The sequence below is a fragment of the Arvicanthis niloticus genome, chromosome 6 (genome assembly GCF_011762505.2).
Source record: "Arvicanthis niloticus isolate mArvNil1 chromosome 6, mArvNil1.pat.X, whole genome shotgun sequence".
Taxonomy (NCBI): domain Eukaryota; kingdom Metazoa; phylum Chordata; class Mammalia; order Rodentia; family Muridae; genus Arvicanthis; species Arvicanthis niloticus.
This window is the reverse complement of record NC_047663.1, coordinates 98,042,171-98,061,059: the sequence shown is the minus strand read 5'-3', so window position 1 is coordinate 98,061,059 and position 18,889 is coordinate 98,042,171. Positions and strand designations below refer to the sequence as shown.

The 18,889-nt window shown below is 46.1% G+C and overlaps 1 protein-coding gene across 2 annotated transcripts in view; it reads right to left on the bottom strand.

Annotated features, from left to right (window-relative positions):
* Abat (4-aminobutyrate aminotransferase) overlaps positions 1 to 18,889 on the bottom strand; it is a 90,211-nt gene that overhangs the window by 25,942 nt on the left and 45,380 nt on the right. For both annotated transcript variants that reach the window (XM_034506431.2, XM_076937397.1), the window contains 4 exons: positions 12,451 to 12,561; positions 6,204 to 6,301; positions 3,619 to 3,648; positions 2,909 to 3,026 (listed from right to left, as the gene is read on the bottom strand). In XM_034506431.2, the coding sequence (XP_034362322.1) occupies positions 2,909 to 3,026; positions 3,619 to 3,648; positions 6,204 to 6,301; positions 12,451 to 12,517 (313 nt within the window). In that variant the 5' untranslated portion in view covers positions 12,518 to 12,561. The remainder of the gene's footprint in view (positions 1 to 2,908; positions 3,027 to 3,618; positions 3,649 to 6,203; positions 6,302 to 12,450; positions 12,562 to 18,889) is intronic.

Genomic DNA, 18,889 nt, shown 5'->3' with positions numbered 1-18,889 from the left:
GAAACTTTTGTTCTTTATTAGCTACTCAGTCTCCAGTATTACCTCTTAGTAGCTTCAAGGGAGGAAGACTTGTGCTTTTTAATTGAAATACATTTACTTTGAAAGGAGACATTGTATTGCTGAGGCTAGAGGCTGAGCACAGTGGAAACAACCTTTTTGTTGTCTGCCTGAGGCGCTGGGCCCCAGGCCTGTTTTCCCTAAAAGACCTTTAGGCTTAGACAAGTATTAAACACCAAGTATCACCTAAGGGAGACTTTCTCCAGAGAGTGAAAAAGATTTAAAGAAAAGGGAAATCTTTGTGGTCTCATCCTGCCAGCTGTGCAGGATACATTGTAGAAGCTGAAGCAGAGGACTATGAGAGAGAGTTAACGTGTTCTGGTCTCTTCCCCAGCCCACACAAGGCTTGCAGGGCCCAGGACTAGACACTGCTCATCATTCAAGGACAGAACATTCTCTGGGTTTTTCCAAACGTTTTCTGGCCAGAGTTCTGGCTTATCACGCTGCCTGGGTGTTTATGACTTTTCTGCCTCAGTAGATAAGCCTGGTCCTAGGACAGCTCATTAAACTGCAGAGGCAGCCTGACTCATTGGCTCCTGAAGGAGAGAGATGAAAAACAGAACTCTGATTAGGGAACATTCAACCTGGCTTTGAGTGGTAAGACCTCCTGAAGCAACGCAGGTGTCTGCAAGACTGCTCAGTAGGTACAAAAGGGGTGGACTCACTGGTCCATGTCCTGCAGGTCCTCAGACTCTGTACCACCAGGCAGACCCTATGATTCTTAGAATCTGAAATGAGGTCAGTTGGAGGTAATAGTTAAAGACCCCGTAAATAGGACAGTTATGGCCATTTATGAATGTGTGAAGCCCTTGACAACAGTCAGGTGTCTGGTAAATTCTTAGTGAGTATGAACTTAAAACTTGGAAGCTGGGTTGGAAGTACATGCCTATGATAGCTCTTGATATGTGTGAGCACGCACACACACATGCACACAAAGACATAAATATAAAAGCAAACAACAAAGGAGAGAAAGGGTTTGAACACTTGAAATCCTTGGTGCCTTCAGAGGCTGAGGCACCCCTGAAGGATGATCTACCGTTGCTGTGTGGTCATATCTCAATAAGACATTAGTAGGTCTGAGGACAGATGCTGGGGAGGTAGAGGAAGAATGGGCACCCAAGGCTGGGTGTTTAGAGAACATCTCGGGTGCCAGGAGGTGGGGTTGGGGAGCTGCTAACACAGAGCGCTACACCCAACTCCCCCATGCCTGTCTCCTCTGCAGCAGACAAGCAGTATTATCTGTGAAGGGACAGGCACAGCCCACAGGCCACTGGGCACAGCTGGGCATCTGTCAATCCAAGAGACAATAACCAGCCGAGCTGCAAATAACAGCTACCTCATTTTCAAATTAACCCTGTCTGTCCCGTTGTCTGTGTCACACTCTATGTGGCTGGGCGGTAAGCCCAGGTGAGGCAGGGGCTGCTAGCATCCACTGAGGTCATGTTTGCTGGGCAGATCATCTCCTATTCCAGCTGCTATCGGTGTTGGCTGGTAATGGCTCCAGCTGCCTCCTCCTCTGGAAACTGTCTTCCATGCATGGAAGGTTGATTTGCTGGCCCTTCCTCTGGCGGTGGGCAGGCAATGAGCAGCCAGCTCAGGAGTGCAAAAAGGCCAGTGGTCTGTGTCAGTCTGGCATTGCAGAGCTCCCTGTGAGAGCAGGCTGTCTGTCTAGCAGAGTCCTTTTGATCTCTTGTTGGATGCTGTTTCCAGCCTTCCCTTTCAACCGAGGGCGTTCCCTCCGTAGATTACTTGAAGAATCTTCACCTCAGGCTCTGCTAGAAAACCCAACCTAGGCAGCTCCACTGAGCCACTGCTCTGCAAGTTTACCTCTTCAAGCCTTCTTCACCTAGTTGCAAAATAGGGAAAGGAGTACATACTCACCTGACGGCATTTGGAGGCAGAAGGGAGAGAAGGCCCCACTACATCTTAGGTCTCAAAGGCTGCACCTATTGAGTACCTTAGCAACCCAGCATCTAACAGCCAAGGTTGATGGGGAAAGAGGACCAGCTTACTGAATCACGGCCTTACATGCAATCTGTAGTTCCTTCACTAACCTGCTAAACTCAGAGACCACTCCCTTCTTAAGCTCAGTCAGACCTATGCCTAAAGTCTATAAATTAGGGATTTCATCTGTGCTGTGTGTTACTGTTGGCTCTCATATCCCAGCTGCCCTCACTTCACGTACTGGAGTCATTAAAGGATCTGATCACCTGAAGTTGATTGCATCATAGTTTGTCTACCACACCTGGAAAGAATCTTTATTGTTTCAAACAATGTCTAGTGGGCTGGGGTTCAATAATTGTGAGCACTTTCGGATCTTGCAAAAGATCCAACTTCAGTTTTCAGCACTCATACTAGGCAGTTCACATCTGGGGCTCCATCTCCAGGGATTCCATGGGCGCCTGCACTCACATACATGTACACACATACACAAATTAAAAATAAATCTAAAAAAAAAAAAACACAAACAAACAGTGTCTTGGAAGTGGAAAGTTGTCTCAGCAGTTAAGAGCACTGGGTACTCTTCTAGAGACCCCCAGGTTGATTTCTAGCATCCACATGGAGGCTCACAACCATCAGTAATTCGGGTCTCAGGGATGCAATGCCTTCTTCAGGCCTCTGCAGGTACTGTGCACTGGTGGCACACACACATCCTTGCAAGCAAAGCTCCCACATACTTAAAATTAAAAGAAAAACTCCTAGCAACAACAATGTCTAATCATGCTCTCTCCACCATTACTTGTTCGTTCACTTACCCTTGGGGGAGAGGCTGGCAAAACACTGGGGTCAGACATCTAAAGTCTGATGGTCATAACAAAGAAGGAACGAGAGGTGACTGTCCAGCTCTTACCTATGGGCACGGAGGAGATCTGAGAATACAAGTCCAACATACGGTTGCTGTCCACGTCCACTAGGTAGTTGCCTCGGCTCTCTTCATAGTTGCAGAAAAAGTGCACGGCCTCTGCATTCTTGGGAAAGAGGAAACTGATTCAGGCTTGCTAGTATTTCCCAGATTCATAGGAATACGCTTGGACCATGGAAGCAGACTGCTCTGTATCCTGTTTGTCCTATACCGCCTGGGAATCTGTGGGTGCCGACAAGCTTCTGTGTCTTTGTCTGGGAGAAATGACCCAGGCAGCTTGCTTTAAATTGATTCATGAAGCCATGGTCTTGTATTTTGTGAAACTGTATGTCTGGTTTGTTTATCACACAACAAAGGAAGGTTGAAAAGAAACTCAGAAGTGAGTTATGACAAGTTAGAGAATATGTGGTAAGCCTCAGAAAAGCCACTAAGAAAACTAGGAGTGAATAGAAATCAAGAAATAACAACAGGAGCTTGTGGTTAAGAACCTGTGTTGCTCATGCAGAGGACTTGAGCTTGGTTCCAAGCACAGGTGAGAAATGACGCACATCTTCCTATAGCTCCAGCTCCAGGGGGAATCTGTCTCCCTCTTGTGGCCTCCACGGGCAACTACACACATGCACATTCACATACAGATATGCACACATAAATAAAACCATTTAAAAAAGAGTAAAAGGAATCGCCTTGCACCCACTTACCTGGATTGTGTTCAGCTGTTTCATTAGCTCCTGCAGGCAAGAACAAAAGCGTCAGCCACAGGTGGCTCCCTCCCGTCAAAGCTCAAATATCTTCCCTGTCTTCCCAGTTCCTGAGGCTGTGCTTTCTACTTTGATGCCAAGAACCTAACAGACTATTAGTCAATATTGTAATATGTAAATATTTTTAAGTTACTTAACATAAATTACTGATAAAATCTGCTCTACAGCACAGTAGGTAGCAATTGTAATAGACACATAGAAATTCAGATTTCAATACCTGGAAAAGAAAAGGAAATATAATTTATTTTATTTTAGTCTTTTAGAGGTAGGGTCTAATTGTGTAGCTCCAGCTGAGCTAGAGCTCGGCAAGTAGGCTAGGTTGTCCTTGAACCTCTCTCTCTCTCTCTCTCTCTCTCTCTCTCTCTCTCTCTCTCTCTCTCTCTCTTTCTTCCTTCTTCTCTTCTTCTTCTTCTTCTTCTTCTTCTTCTTCTTCTTCTTCTTCTTCTTCTTCTTCTTCCTCCTTTCCTTTTCTGTGGTGCTGTGGATAGAACCCAGGGTCCTGCTTATGCTGGGACGAGCGCTCTACACTGAGCTATATCTCTAGCCCTAGTTTTATTTTACATTTGACCTCCAGCACTCGGGGAGAAAAGATGTAACTCCTTTATCAGGAGCTGGGGGGTAAAAAATCAACTGACAGTATTAATTTTCTCAACAAAGAACCACTTCTGATTAAAATTCACTTTCCCCAGTTTCAAACAGAATCTAGGAATAGAAAGTTGGTTGCTTGATACTAACGAGATTTCAGCCTCCAAATTAATTCCACATAAAGAAGTCGTCAGCAGTTAGCATTTTGACATTACACATTTCCACGCAAAAATATAAAATAGTATTAACAACAAAAATATGATAAGTTATTCTAGGTGTTTCTCCATTAAATTAGAATCCACCCCAACAGAAATATGCATGAAAAAGCACTCTCCTTCTGTTTGACAAAAACCATCTAAAAGAAATACAAATGCTTACAATCAGACAAATATTTCTGAACTCATAAAACAGATGCTGGGGGGGGGGGTGTGGAGATAAACATGGTGGAGGAGGAAGTGGGCCAGAGAGCGAGGCACCACAGCCTCCTCCCACTCCTCGAAGGGCCCTGATCCACTGTACACAGTGTGTGCTCTGACATAGCTCCTGGAATACCACTAGTGAGACAACGCAAAGGACCCAAGGCAGTGGCTGCTTCCCCTATCTTCATAGAAACCTCCCTGGAGGATTGGACTCATGCCTACAGGCAAGTTGATTTGGTTAAACAACGTAGGTTGTACCCCATTTGCCCTTGAATACATAAACATACCCTAATTGGCTAAAAAGCTATATATAATCTTATATAATAAATAATAAAGTTAGATCTCCACTCTAATGCTGGTCTCCAGAGCCTGAATCCCGGGCATCTTCGTGGGCTCATTTCTACTCTCCCTCACTTCCAGGTCCCTGTTCCCACAGCTATGGCAAAAGGCATGATTTTTTTTTTTTTTTTTTTTTTTTTACAGCAAATAAGACAGCATCCCACTGTGAATAAAATGTGTTAAATCTTAAAAAACCTGAAGCATTGGAAGGTTTATACCATGTCTCTTGCCTAGAAGACAGCTTCTCTTATTTGTCTTATGGCAACAGCCTCCCAGGTGTCCCAGGCTGGCCTTGAACTCCTTACATAGCAGAGAATGACCCTGAATTCCTGGTTCATCTGCTTTCAACTCCCTAGTGCTGGGATTTCAGGTGTGAGCCACCAAGTCCAGCTTAAACAGCTTCATGCCCGGCTTGTTCAAGCCAAGCTTGAAGATCACATCTTCCTACTGTTTTTTTCATGAATTCATCATGGTGCCCTTGCTTTCACTGTCTCTCTCTCTCACTCACTCCCTGCCCCCATGTCTGCCACTTGTTTCTGACTCCTTTCTCTCGTTCCCCAAGTCAGTCCCCCATTCCGCCCTGTCATCAGTTGTACAAACTGACTTCTTTATGTTATATTTCTCTTTGTCCTTCAAAATCAAAGTTAGTCATAGGTCCTTGTTGCTCAGGCCCTATGCTGTGACTTCCAGTGTTGCTTGTGAGTTCGGCTCCAGCCCTTAAGTCTGCGCTGACAGCCATGCAACTTGCTTTGGCCAATAGAAAAGATGGGAGCATTTGAAAGCCAGTGTAGAGTTTCAGTCTCAATAGACTTAGAGCAAGATTAGAATAAACTCAGTGTGACAAGCTGGAGGATCAGAGAACCATGGAGCAGAGGCAGGCCACTTCAGGCATAAACGATACCAGGTGACAGCCAGCTACCCCTTAGACCTGCAGATGGCTCCAACAAGGCCACCGGCCTAACTGCTGGTTATCCCTAAATTCATGAACAATCTGAATGGCACATGCCCCAGTCTATAACTGGCTGTTAGGCACTATCCCATTACAGCAGACATGAGACATTTATGAAGCCTTCACAATGGCTGGGTTTGTTTCACACATGCTTTTAGTAGATGCTATGAAAGTGCCCCTAAGGAGCCTGTGTGCCTGCCTCCTGGGACTTTGTTTCTGGGAGGTTGACTCACCTTAGATCTAGGTCCTGGGACTTCTGTCTTCATGAGTGGTCCGTCATAATCAAATTCAATGTCAACTTTGGCAGCAGCTTGGCTGATATATCTGGATCCTGTAATACAGAAGACAAATGGGACCCTTGGTGACAAGATGCAAGGAGGAACAGCCCCAACAGGTGCCCTCAGTCCTTAACAGGTGGTCCCAGACCTCAGCTTTGTTCTGACAAGGTCACCTTAGTCCACTTCATCTGAACAAATCTAGACACTGAGACACTGAGAACAACAGGAAAAGCAGGCACGCTCCTATTGTAAGGCGGACGGATGAGCGTGTGTGTGTGTGTGTATGTGTGCGTGTGCGTGTGCGTGTGTGTGTGTGCATGTGCGTGGAGAAAGAGAGAGAGAGAGAGAGAGAGAGAGAGAGACAGAAACAACTTTTGGAGGTTGGTTCTTTCCTTCCACTGTGGGTTCAGGAATTGGACTTGGGATTTTACTCTTGAATGGCAAGTGCCTTCACCCGCTGAGCTATCCTACCAGACCAAAAACTTCTTTCTAGGAGTTGGAGCGATGGCTCAGTTGCTAAGACTGCTTGCTGCTCTTACAGAGGACCGAGTTTGGCTCCTGGCACCCACATTAGGCAGAACAAAACAGTCTTTAATCTCTCTCTCTTTCTCCCTCTTAATCTCTCTCTCTCTCTCTCTCTCTCTCTCACACACACACACACACACACACACACACACACATACACACACATACACATACACATACACACCTTAGAAAAGAAATTCAAGGAGAGATGGCTCAGTGGTTAAGGCCAAAGGCTGCTCTTCCAGAGGTCTTGAGTTAAATTTCTAGCATCCACAAGGTGCCTCAGAACTCTCTATAATAGGACTTGATGCCCTTTTCTGTTGTGCAGCCATACATGCAGACAAAAACACCCATATATAAAAATACATAAAGACAAAACAAAACAACAAAACAAAACAAAGCCAGTCTAAATAAATTGAGATGTATATATAGAGAGTGGAGCCTCTCAACTTTGGCACTGCTGACATGTTGGCTGGTGATCCCTTGCTGCTCAAACACTGCAGGATGCTCAGGGGCCATCCTTACATCTGACCACAAGATACAACGTGCACCCATTCCTGGGAAAGCTCCAGAAGGGGAGTTGGGTGCAAGATCATGCATCTAGTTAAAGACATTAGGGAAGCTGAGGCAGGAGACCCCTTGAGCCCCAGAATTCAAGGCCAGTTTGGGAATTATCATGAGGTCCTGTCTATATCAGTTACTATTTTCATTGCTGTAATGAAATTTCTGGAAAAGACAACTCAAGGAAGAGTGGGTCTCTTTTGGCTCACAGGAGGAGGGGTTACAATCATCATGGTGGGGGAAGCTGGGGGCAGGATTGTGGGGTCACACTGCCCACAGGCAGGACGAGATGCATGCTGCTGCCCAACTGGATTTCTCCTTTAGTCTGGGATCCCAGTGTGTGGAATGGCCCACCCACAGGCAAAGTGGGTCTTTTGGAAGACCTACCTCAGCTTAATCTTGAAACTCCCTCACAGTCATGTCTAGGGTTTGTCTCCTATGTGATTCTAGATCCTGTCACGTTGGCAGTCAATATTAACCACCATGGGGCCTCGGGAGAGGGCTCAGATGTTTAAGTGCTCGCCATGCAAGCATGAGGATCTTAGTTCCATCCTTAGCTCCCACATTAAAAACAAAACAAATGGGCAAGGCGGCTAATTCCAGTCTCATGGAGGTAGGGACGTAAAGATCCCCAGGGCGGGCTGGCCAGCCAGTCTAGCTGGTAGGTGAGTTCCAGGTCCACTGAGAGACCCTGACTCAAAAACTAAACAGGACAGGAACTGAGGAGGGTGCCTGACATGGACCTCTGGTCTCCACATGCATATATAATAACATATATACATACCTATACACATGACCCCACACATGACACATTAACTGTCAAGAAGGAAGATCTAGAGAGGGAAGAAAAGAATCCTCTAGGAGAAAGTAAATTTACAGATGAAAGAGGTCCTTTTAATAGATTCTTTTGTTGTTGCTAAAAAGTTCTGGCCTCAAGTCATTGATTTGAATCCCATTTGGCATTTTGCAGAGTAATAAATTCACTGGAGAGCTAAGTTCCGCAGGCACTCCTGTTCAGCGTGTGGTCAGCCACACAAAGATGGCCTGGAGCCCAAGCCTGCCTCATCCCAGGGGAAAAGACAGCTGTAAGCAAGTCAGGATTGACAGTGACTCCTAGGAGTCCACTTGCTGTTGCCCATCCTAACCTTCCTGGCAGGCTCAAAGCTAATTAGCATCTGTCGCTGAGTTCCCATGCTGTTGTAACTATATGAAAGCAGAGGATCATGGGACATACGGGAGGCTGCACTATCCTTATGTAGATGGACGTGTGCATTTACATCTATTATCTATCTGCTACCATCTATTTCCTATCATCTATCACTTTATCTTCTATTATCCATCAGTCATCTACTTACTTCTCTGTCATTTACTGATCTGCCTGTCTGTTTATCATCTATCTATCTATCTATGTATCTTCTATCTAAGTTCTACCTATATTCTATCTATAGCCTATCATCTACCAAAATTCTAGGGTCTGGAAAGATGACTCAGTAGTTGCTTTCAGCACTTTGATCTACTCACAATTCCCTATAATCCCAGCTCCATGGAATGAAATCTATATATTTGTTTCTGAGGAAACCTGCACCCACAGGCACACACATACACAGATACATATGCATATAAATAAAAATGTATCTTTTAGAAAAATCAATCTATTAGTCATCTATCTACCTATTGTCCACCTTCTATCTGCCTCACTGTCTCCATTTCACAGGACTAGAGCTCAGAGATATTGAACTAATATGTCAGCAGCTGAGGCATGTACTGAATCTGGGTTCAATTCACAGCACTGTAAACACATACACCTGAACATACACACACACAGATGCACAGGCATGTATGCACATACTCACACATGAACACACACATGAGCATATAACACATGCACGCACACACACATACACACGCATACATGCACACATGCATACCTGAATGTGCCAAAATCTCATGACACATATTGGTGCATAAATATACATAGGTTGTCAATCACTCTATGTAAAATTATGACACCAGAAAACACATCTAGATGTGTTCTTGACTCTTAGTTGCTTATCAAAAGCTTCTCAAGCAAGGACACAATGTAAGGCAGGGTTTTAAACACTGTATTTGAAACAGTTAGCATATACCACTCCTGCTTAAGCATGAAGAAAATATTTTCTCTTTTCTTTTGACCCTGAAAAGGATGTTTCTAGAGTTCATTCCACTAGAAGAATTAAATGTTACAGAAGTCATCTAGTGATGGTGGCTTTACTCCCAGTACTCAGGAGGCAGAGGCAGGCAGATCTCTGAGTTTGAGGCCCAGCCTGGTCTACCGAGTGAGTTCCAGGATAGCTGGGGATATGCAGAGAAACCCTGTCTCAGAAAAACAAAACAAACAAAACCAAACAACAACAAACATTATAGCATTCAGTGATGACCTTTAAATTTGATAAGCTCATTTTATTTTTATGCGAGTGTTTTGCATGTATGCAGATCTGCACCACGTGTGTACTGGTGCCTGAGCAGGAGAGGGCGCTCTCAGGAGAAGGCATCAGATCCACTGGAACTGGAGTTACAGGCAGCTGTGAGCCTCCGCATGGGTTTTGGGAGTTGAACCCTGGTCCTCTGCAAGAAGAAGTGTTCTGGACCACTGAGCCATCTCTCGGGCCCCACTGATGAGTCTCTGATGCTAACCTATTCACTCCCTCCTTGGCCAGACTCAGGCTAACAACATCGACTCCAATGAGATCCCTGGAGAATAGAAATGTAAATTCTGATTTTTTTTTAAAAAAAAGGGCTTTTCGCCAAGTCAGCCTTGTTCAATTTCCAGCCAAGGAGCAAACTGAAAAATGAGAAGTTTGTGAGCTTTTCCCCAGTGAGGACATAAAAGGCCTTATTTTCTACAGGAAAAAAGAATTAAAAAAAAAAAATCACATTCAGCAGCTGAGCACAGGGTGAATGCTATGCTTACATTATTGAGGACAGAAGGTCAGAGAGGTTAGTGAATTCACCCAAGCTCACATAGCTAACTGCTGATTAACCTGAAAACCCAACTTTCTGACTCTTCCCTGGCCTGTGGAAACCCTGCTGCCACATCTAATGCCTCAGCAAAAGCAACATTTCTCCCAGACTCGAATTCTTACCGGAATCACAGAGGATAATAAAGGTCTGTAGAAAGCAGGCGTGTGTCATGGGTTCACAAGACTGGACACAGTGGATGAAGAAGGCTTGCTAGCTCAGCCTCTGTGGCTGACGGTACTCATCCCTGTAAGGGGCTGGTCTGGTGCTGCTTGTATTCAAATGCTAAATTCTGTACCCCAAGATCTGGTTGCTCCAATGCAAGCAAAAGCAGCAAATGCTTTTACTGGCTGAGGCAACTCTCTTGTCTTAATAAATTAAAATATCATACCCAGAAAACAATTGTTCTTTATGTAAGCCTGAACAATGTGAAGATAAAGAGCCTGGCCCTGCCCACCTCTCATTCAGTCAGTGTGTGTATGTGTGTAAAATGCAGTCAGTGTGTGTATGTGTGTAAAATGCATGTCCATCTCTCCCCCGACCCCCTCATTTTTGTAGACAGTGTCTCTCAGTGAACCTAGAACTCAATGATTTGGGTAGAATTGGTCCTCGGGGACCCTCCTGCCTCCTTTAACAGTGCTGGAATTGCAGGCGTGTGCCTTCACACTCAGCTTTTACACAGCCAGCTTTGAAGTGGCTGCTGATTCTCATACTTTTGTGGCAAGTCCTTTTTGTTAAGACCAGAGAGTTGACTCAGCTGGTAAAAACAAACAAACAAACAAACAAACAACAACAACAAAACAAACCACTGAGCCATCTCCCCAGGCCCTTTTAGTTGTTTTTGAGACAAGATCTTATGACACTGGCCTAGCACTCCAGACTTATGTAGCACGCCAGACTGGCCTTAAAGGATCCTTCTACCTCAGCATCCTGGGTGCTGGGATTACAGAGCTAATAGGTTAAAATAAATAAGTAAAATTAATGACTCAGTGACAAATTCCTGACTTGCTGTGGGTCAGCACGGCTGGCCAGCCCCATGCTGTGCGTGCTTAGATGGAGTAGGTCAGAGTTCACAGCTGGAGCTCAGTGCCTAAACACTCAAGTCAGACAGTTACCAGCTGGAGGCTGTGTGTACCCCTCCTGGCACTGTTCTCTTCACTTCTCTTTCCCATTCTGTCTTCCTTTCCCCTCTCCCTCCCTTCTTTCTATTTAGACAAGGTTTATGACATAGACAAGGCTGTCCTTGAACTCTTGACTCTCCTTCCGTTAAGGATGCCGAAACTATATATGACCACTGGCATCAGGCTTGTAACTTCAGCTTTGTTTTTTCTTTTCTTTTTTCATGTTTCATGCACCCAAGATAGCCTTGGACTTGCAATATACCTGGTAATGACCTTGAATTCCCGATCCTTCTGAACTGGGTTTTGGGATTAAGGGTAGTTATCATCTCACCCATTTGTGAAATTGTATGTGTGTGTAACTGTTCAAATGCATGTGTTGGGCACTAGAAGCTGACAGTAGGTGTCTTCTTCAGTTCTCCTACTAAGGCAGGCTCTCTTGATGAACTATGGAGTGATCAGTCTACCTAGCTACCCTGCCTGGGGAATCTCCTCTCTCTAAATCCTAAAGGCTGGACACACAAGCAGGCTGCCACGCCCACCTCCTTTCGTGTTGAGATAGGAATTCCAGTTCTCACATTAAATTCCTTATCTGTTGGGGCACCTCCTCAGCCCAGCTACCCCAGTTTATACAGCACTAGGGGTTAAACCTTGTGTGCGCTAGGAACGCTCTCTGCCCCTGAGGTACACACACCCTCAGCCGCCCTCTGTGGCTTCCTGTACACCTTGGCACTAACCACAGCACTGTGTGTTTCTTTCTGGGTCCTTCTGGCTTAGAGGCCACCCCTCCTGAGCAGAGTGGCTCTCAGCTGCACTGACTTCCCTCTTACATGAAAAGTGTCCATCTGTGGACGGGGTGGGTAGCCATGGTGACTGTCTCACTGAAGAAGCTAGGGAAGAAGCAGGCAGATTTTTCTGTCCTCAAGGACTCTGACCACAGACCCCCTCGTTTGCACCATCTCTTAAGGAGCAGGTCATGCCAGGACCTTGGTGAGGCTTACCAGTGAAGAAGTGGAGGTTTTTCTGGGGACTGCAGGCCAGCCGTCGCGTAATCAACAAGAAGGCCATGACCCCCTCCTTCAGGAAGAGGAACCCCTTCACTTCCTGTTGTCCTGAAAGAGACCAAAAACCACAGACTTAGACCCATGGGACCACACCTCCGCATTCTAAACCCACCATTGCCCACTTTGTGGAAAAGACTCTTAGGATACAAATTCCCTTACTGTATGCCGAATACTGTCTTTACTCAAGCACATTTTATGCCGAATATACACTTTAATTTACATTCTTTTTTCTTTCCATATTCCACACTCCGGACAGGACGAGTGTAGGGTTAATGGCTCCTATGTCGGCTCTGCCACAGGGCATGGCCACTGGAGAGGCAGGATGCAGGAAGTTTTGACTGAGCTTACCCCACAACTGTCGCCAGGCAGGTGTCAGGCTACAGGGCAGTCCTGGGAACATCACTCTGGGGGTGGGGAAACACAGTCTGAGGTCCTGGGGACAGCTGGAGCTGGCTCAGGGGTCCCTGGGCCTGCAGGTAGGCTGGGGAAGCCTGGTTCTCAGGCTGTTGGGCATCTAGGCACCCCTGGGAGCTGTGAGAGAGCTGAGAACAGAGCCCCCACCCCCCCAGGCTGGATCTGGCCCTGGCTGAGGGGGAAAAGAGGGGAGCTCCAGCTGGATCCCGCAGGGAGAGGTCTTAGCTTAGTCAGCAGGTAGCTTGGCTTGGGTTTGGCTTGGGTTTGGTCGGGTCATGGCTGGGAGCTCAGAGAGGCCTTCTACAGGAAATTAGACAGCGGCTCTAAGGCCTTCTTCTCTATGGCTTGCCACAATTTTGTTATGTCTTACTCTCCACAGTGAATTCCAGGCCAGCTGGAGGCTACACAGGGAGAGCCTGACTCAAAAAGCAGTTCAGAGACTCCAGCTTATTTCTCTTCCTAAGAGGAAAAGTTAGGAGAAATCAGTAGGCGTTAAAACTGTGACCATAAAATAATGCAGAAACTATATTCTTCTCTTGGCAATTTAATGAGTTTTTTAAAAGATCATTCTAATATCCAACTCAAGGCAGGCCTGTTAATTTAGCAGTAGAGTAACTATGTAGAAAAGGCAGCCACCACCTCTCACTTAAGCCCATTTGTCTTACAGCGCTGAGATGTCATCACATAATTCAAGTTTCTTCTATCAAATATGTTTTCCGAGTGTCTTGAAGGACGTGAGCCTTAATGTCTGAATAGCCCATAAAAGTGAGTCATACCTATGCATGTTCAATGACAAGTCACTTTGGAAAACATGCCCTAGTGACATGTGACATTGAGTGCCTTGTGACTGAAGCTCACCTTTTAACAAAACAATTTCCATCAGCCACTCACTCTCAATGGTATTTTTTAAATAATCAGAAGAGTCCATGTTCATTCACTTCCTTGCCCGCTAATTCAATCAACCAAAGTCAATTAGGCAGCTGTTACAGGCAAGGCACTGAATCATTTAGGAGGAAGAAAAACGGGTAAAACATGTTCATAATTCTTTGGCGGAGGACTATGACCAGAGAAGGGCGGGAGAATCCAATGTACTAGGTGCCTTGTTCGCCCTGTCATTAACTTCTTAAAATAACCTGGCAAGGTGCTCATGTAAAGTTTCCACTTCACTGTCAACAACGAACTTCACGTAACACAAAGTGGAAGACCTGGCATGGTACTGCACCTGCAACCTCAGCATTTGGAGGCTGATGCAGGAGGATGTGAGTTCGAGGCCACTCTAGGCTGCATAGCAAGGTCCAGGTCAGCCAGTGATATATTGAAAGGTCTTGCAACCAAGCAAGTCCAAAATAGAATCATGACTGATTGCCTGGTGTGTACAAGGTGCTATGGGAAGATGGGGCGCTTCCTTCCCAACTAGGCTGGGGTGGGGGTGTGGGGGGTTGTCACCTGAGCCACAAAGTTAAGTAGATTAGATTCCAAATGCTGGAGAGGGGCAGTTGATACAGAGTGGCAGAGAGCCATCTCCAACAAAGGAGGGTAGCTAGCCATGCTGTCTGGGGGAGTTTTTGAGAGGTGCAGGAAGTGTATCTGCTTGGCATCAGGGTTATCACTGAGCAGACAGCAGGCTTGCTGCAGGACATTGACATCAGTCTTGATGTTGCCATGGATGTTCGGAGACTGGGTTCTGCACTTGTATGACAGTGCACATCTGCAATTCCAGACCTGGACAGAGCCTGTGTGTGATGCTTTAAACGAGAATATTCCCCATAGGCCCATGTCTTTGAACACTCAGTTCCCGGTTGGTGGTTCTGTTTGAGGAGGTTTAGGAGGTGTGGGTCTGTGGGAGAAGTACATCACTGGAGGCAGGCTTTGACAAATCAAACACCCACACCATTTCCAGTGTCTCTCTTTCATGCTGTGCTTCTAGATCTGAGCTCTCAGTTTGCTGCTCCAGCCACCGTGCCTGCCTGCTGCCAAGCCTGAGATAAGAGCCCATGTGGTGATGGGCCCTTACCCCTCTGGACTTGTAGGTACAAATAAAGCCTTCCCCTGCAAGCTGCCTTGGTCACAGTGCTTTATCATACACTAGAAAACTGACTAAGACACTGGGGCAGGGTTATGGAGTTTGGGGCCAACAAGGGCTACTGGGTTCTTTTAAAGAAAATTACGCCTCCCTCCACCATGTGTAGCACACGCATACAGAGATGTAGAGGTCAGAGGTCAAACTCTAGGAGTCAGTTCTCACAACCATTACCTGGGTCTCAGCCACAGAGTTTAGATTCTCAGGTTTTGGTCCAAGAGCCTTTACTGGCTGAGCCATCTTTTTTTTTTTTTTTTTTTTTTCGGTTTTTCGAGACAGGGTTTCTCTGTGTAGCCCTGGCTGTCCTGGAACTCACTCTGTAGACCAGGCTGGCCTTGAACTCAGAAATCCGCCTGCTTCTGCCTCCCAAGTGCTGGGATTAAAGGAGTGCGCCACCACCGCCGGCCTTTTTTTTTTTTTTTTTTTTTTTTTGGCTGAGTCATCTTGTAGACCCGGAATTATAGGTTCCATGAATTCCAAAGTTATGCTTTCCGTTTTCAAGCCTAAGAGGTCCATAAAACAAAAATGCCTCTAACCTGAAACAGATACTTCCTGAAATGCTGGAGGCTACTGTCTAGGGGAGACAAACAAGCTATGTTTTCACTCCCCTGAACAAGTTTGTCTGACCCAACTGCACAGGATGTGCTTGGTCCCATGTAGGCAGGCAGCGTGGCAGGAGGTGTATCAGGGTGTACACCAGCCCAGTTGGACAATACTCAGCCTCTGGGAAATGTGGCTTGTCGCCATTTTCTGGGAACTCCAGAATGGACCTGGCCAGAGTTCATCGTCCTGGCCAGTATTTAATTTAAGGCTTGCTTCAGATTTGGCTCAAAAAATTGTGGTAGTGATCTTATTCTCGACTGGTGGAATTAACAGTTTCTAAACAGGGTACAGTGCTACACTCCTGTAATCAGGGAGACTAGGTCCAGCTTGGGCTACACACAGAGACTCTACCTACAAACAACATGAGTCTAGGAGTTCCTCAAGAGATTATACAGTATTGCCATTTAACAGATTCCACTCAGACACTATGTAACAAGAAAACTGAAAACAGGACTTAAACACACCATTCTCCTGTCACTGCACCACTGTCCAAAATAGCCAAGTGTCCATCAATGGATGAATAGATAAACACAGGAAAGAACAAAGGACAGACACTGGCTATGCCTCAGACAAAGCCCCGTGTTAGATGTTCCATCGGTATGACACTTGAAGAACAGGAAAATCCAGAGCTGTCAAGGTAGATCAGCTGGTAGAGTGCCTGCCGAGCATGCTCGAAGTCTTGGATTCTATCTCCAGTGCTGCATAAACTAGGCGCTGAGGCACTGAGGTGAGCGTAGAAAGGAGCAGCTAAGCATATTCTTAGATATGTACTGAGTTCAAGGACAGCCTGTTCTAGATGAGGTCTTGTCTCAAGACAATGCACCCACCAAGGCCCTTCTATTCCCCACCCACCTCCCCGCCTTCCCCAAGCGATCAACTAAGCAAAATGACAGACTGGGAAACTAGCTGAGAACAGACAGTTTTAAAGGTGGCCTAAAGCCCGGTGGGAGCCTTTCCTTAGGTGTGGTCAGAAAGGAAAGATTTAATTGATATAAAATCAGTTAAACAGCCGAGTGCATGGCAAACCAAGAGAACTTTTGCTCCAGCTGAGCTGTGGCTCTGCAGTCCTGGTCTACTGTCACCAGACCAAGCTGAAAATTCTGGTCTATCCAGATAGCTAATTCCTCAGTCTGGCCCACCTTAATTAAAATGCTAATTGGTTCCTGTGCTGCCTCTAACCTGCCCTGTAGAATGGGAGAAGTGAGCTGGAGAAGGACCGGCTGGAGTAGGACCCGTGAAGATCAAAAGTTTTGATCAACAAGGTGAGAATAATTCAGGTAAAATGGCAGGGAAGGAAACTGAAGCCACCTCTTGTAAGTAAAATCCTTTTAATCTGTTCTGGGGAAGGTCACGAAGCCATGTGGTGCTTGGCTGGTAAGCACAACATCCCGCATCACAGAAAAACAAACAACACCCAAGCAACATAACTCCCCCAGAGCAATTACTCTGCATGGACAGTGACAGCAAAGGCTTCCCTCACATTGATTACTTACCTAGACATTCAACCCTTTCCCTTTCTAAGGCAGGGTGCTATGTAGCTAAGGCTGACCTTGAACCTCCGATCCTCCTGCTTCTACCTCCTGAGTACTGGGGTTGCAGGCATGTACCATACCTGGTTTTGTGCTATAATTCCAACCTGAGGCTCCAGGCACTTGACCCGCTGGGCCACATCCCCAGCCTTTGGTATATTTTATAACCTAACTAATTTGTCAGTAGGGTCTGCTTTGGCTCACAGGGTCAGAAGTTCAATGGGTTTGTCTAAATTCCTAGAGATGCCAAGCCAGAGCACTGATTGCTCTTCCAGAGGTCCCGAGTTCAATTCCCAGCAACCACATGGTGACTCACAACCACCTGTAATGGGATCTGATGCCCTCTTCTGGGGTTTCGGAAGACAGCTACAGTGTACTTACATATATAAAATTAAATTAATTTAAAAAAAATCTTAAAAAAAAAAAAAAAAAAGGTACCAAGCCAGAGACTTGGTTGTACCAGATTGTGTCAAGGTCACACTCCTCAAACCAGTCACTCAAACCAAGCATCTCTCTCGCTTGTACCCCTCTCTCCCTCCCCCTCCCCCGCAGGCAGGGGAAGAGCTCTGGACACAAGCTCACAATTCCTGCTATCTACCACAATGAGGTAAACACAACAGCAGGACCTGGACACAGGGATTTTGACCCTGAAGGCCAAGCATCTCAGAGCTACAAGAGAACAAAGCCTGTGGTGGCCACCTGCAGAGGAGATGTGTGTTACTGCAAAGAAAACCGGATTCGTTCCCACTCTTGGCACATCACCCAGTTCTTTACACCCTTCAAAGGATGACGCCTCAGGGGCTGGGGAGGTGGGTGACCTTATAAAAGTGCTTGCACCGTAAGGCAGAGGACCTGACATTAAGTCACAGTACACACATTAAAATCACACTCTTTTGAGCACATCTGAGCACATCTGTAATCCCGGCACTGGAAGGAGCCCTGGGAAACGCTGGTCAGCTAGTCTATCCCAATCTGAGAGCCACAGAATCCATGAGAGAGACAGTTTCAAACAATAGGTGGAGCCAGGCTGGTGAGCGTGCCTTTAAGCCTTTAAACCTAGTACTCAGGAGGGAGAAGCAGGTGGATCTCTCTGAGTTTGAGGACCGCCTGATCCTCACAGTGAGTTCTAGGACAGCCAGGATTACACAACACCAAACAAAAATAAATTAAAATAGGTGGGAAGTGATGGATGTTAACTTTTGGTTATGTGTAAGACACAGACACACACAGACACACACAGACAGACACACAGACACACACAGACAGACACACAGACACACACAGACAGACACACAGACACACACAGACACACACACAGACACACACACAGACACACACAGACACACAGACACACACAGACAGACACATAGACACACACAGACAGACACACAGACACACACAGACACACACAGACAGACACACAGACACATAGACACACACAGACAGACACAGACACACACAGACAGACACACAGACACACACAGACACACACAGACAGACACACAGACACACACAGACAGACACACAGACACACACAGACAGACACACACACACTACAGACACACAGACACACACAGACAGACACAGACAGACACACAGACAGACACACAGACACACACAGACACACACACAGACACACACAGACAGACACACAGACACACACAGACAGACACACAGACACACATTTACACACCCTTCATCCCTGATTTCAATTCTTCACTTTAACTTTGGGCCTGTTAAGTTTCCTCCT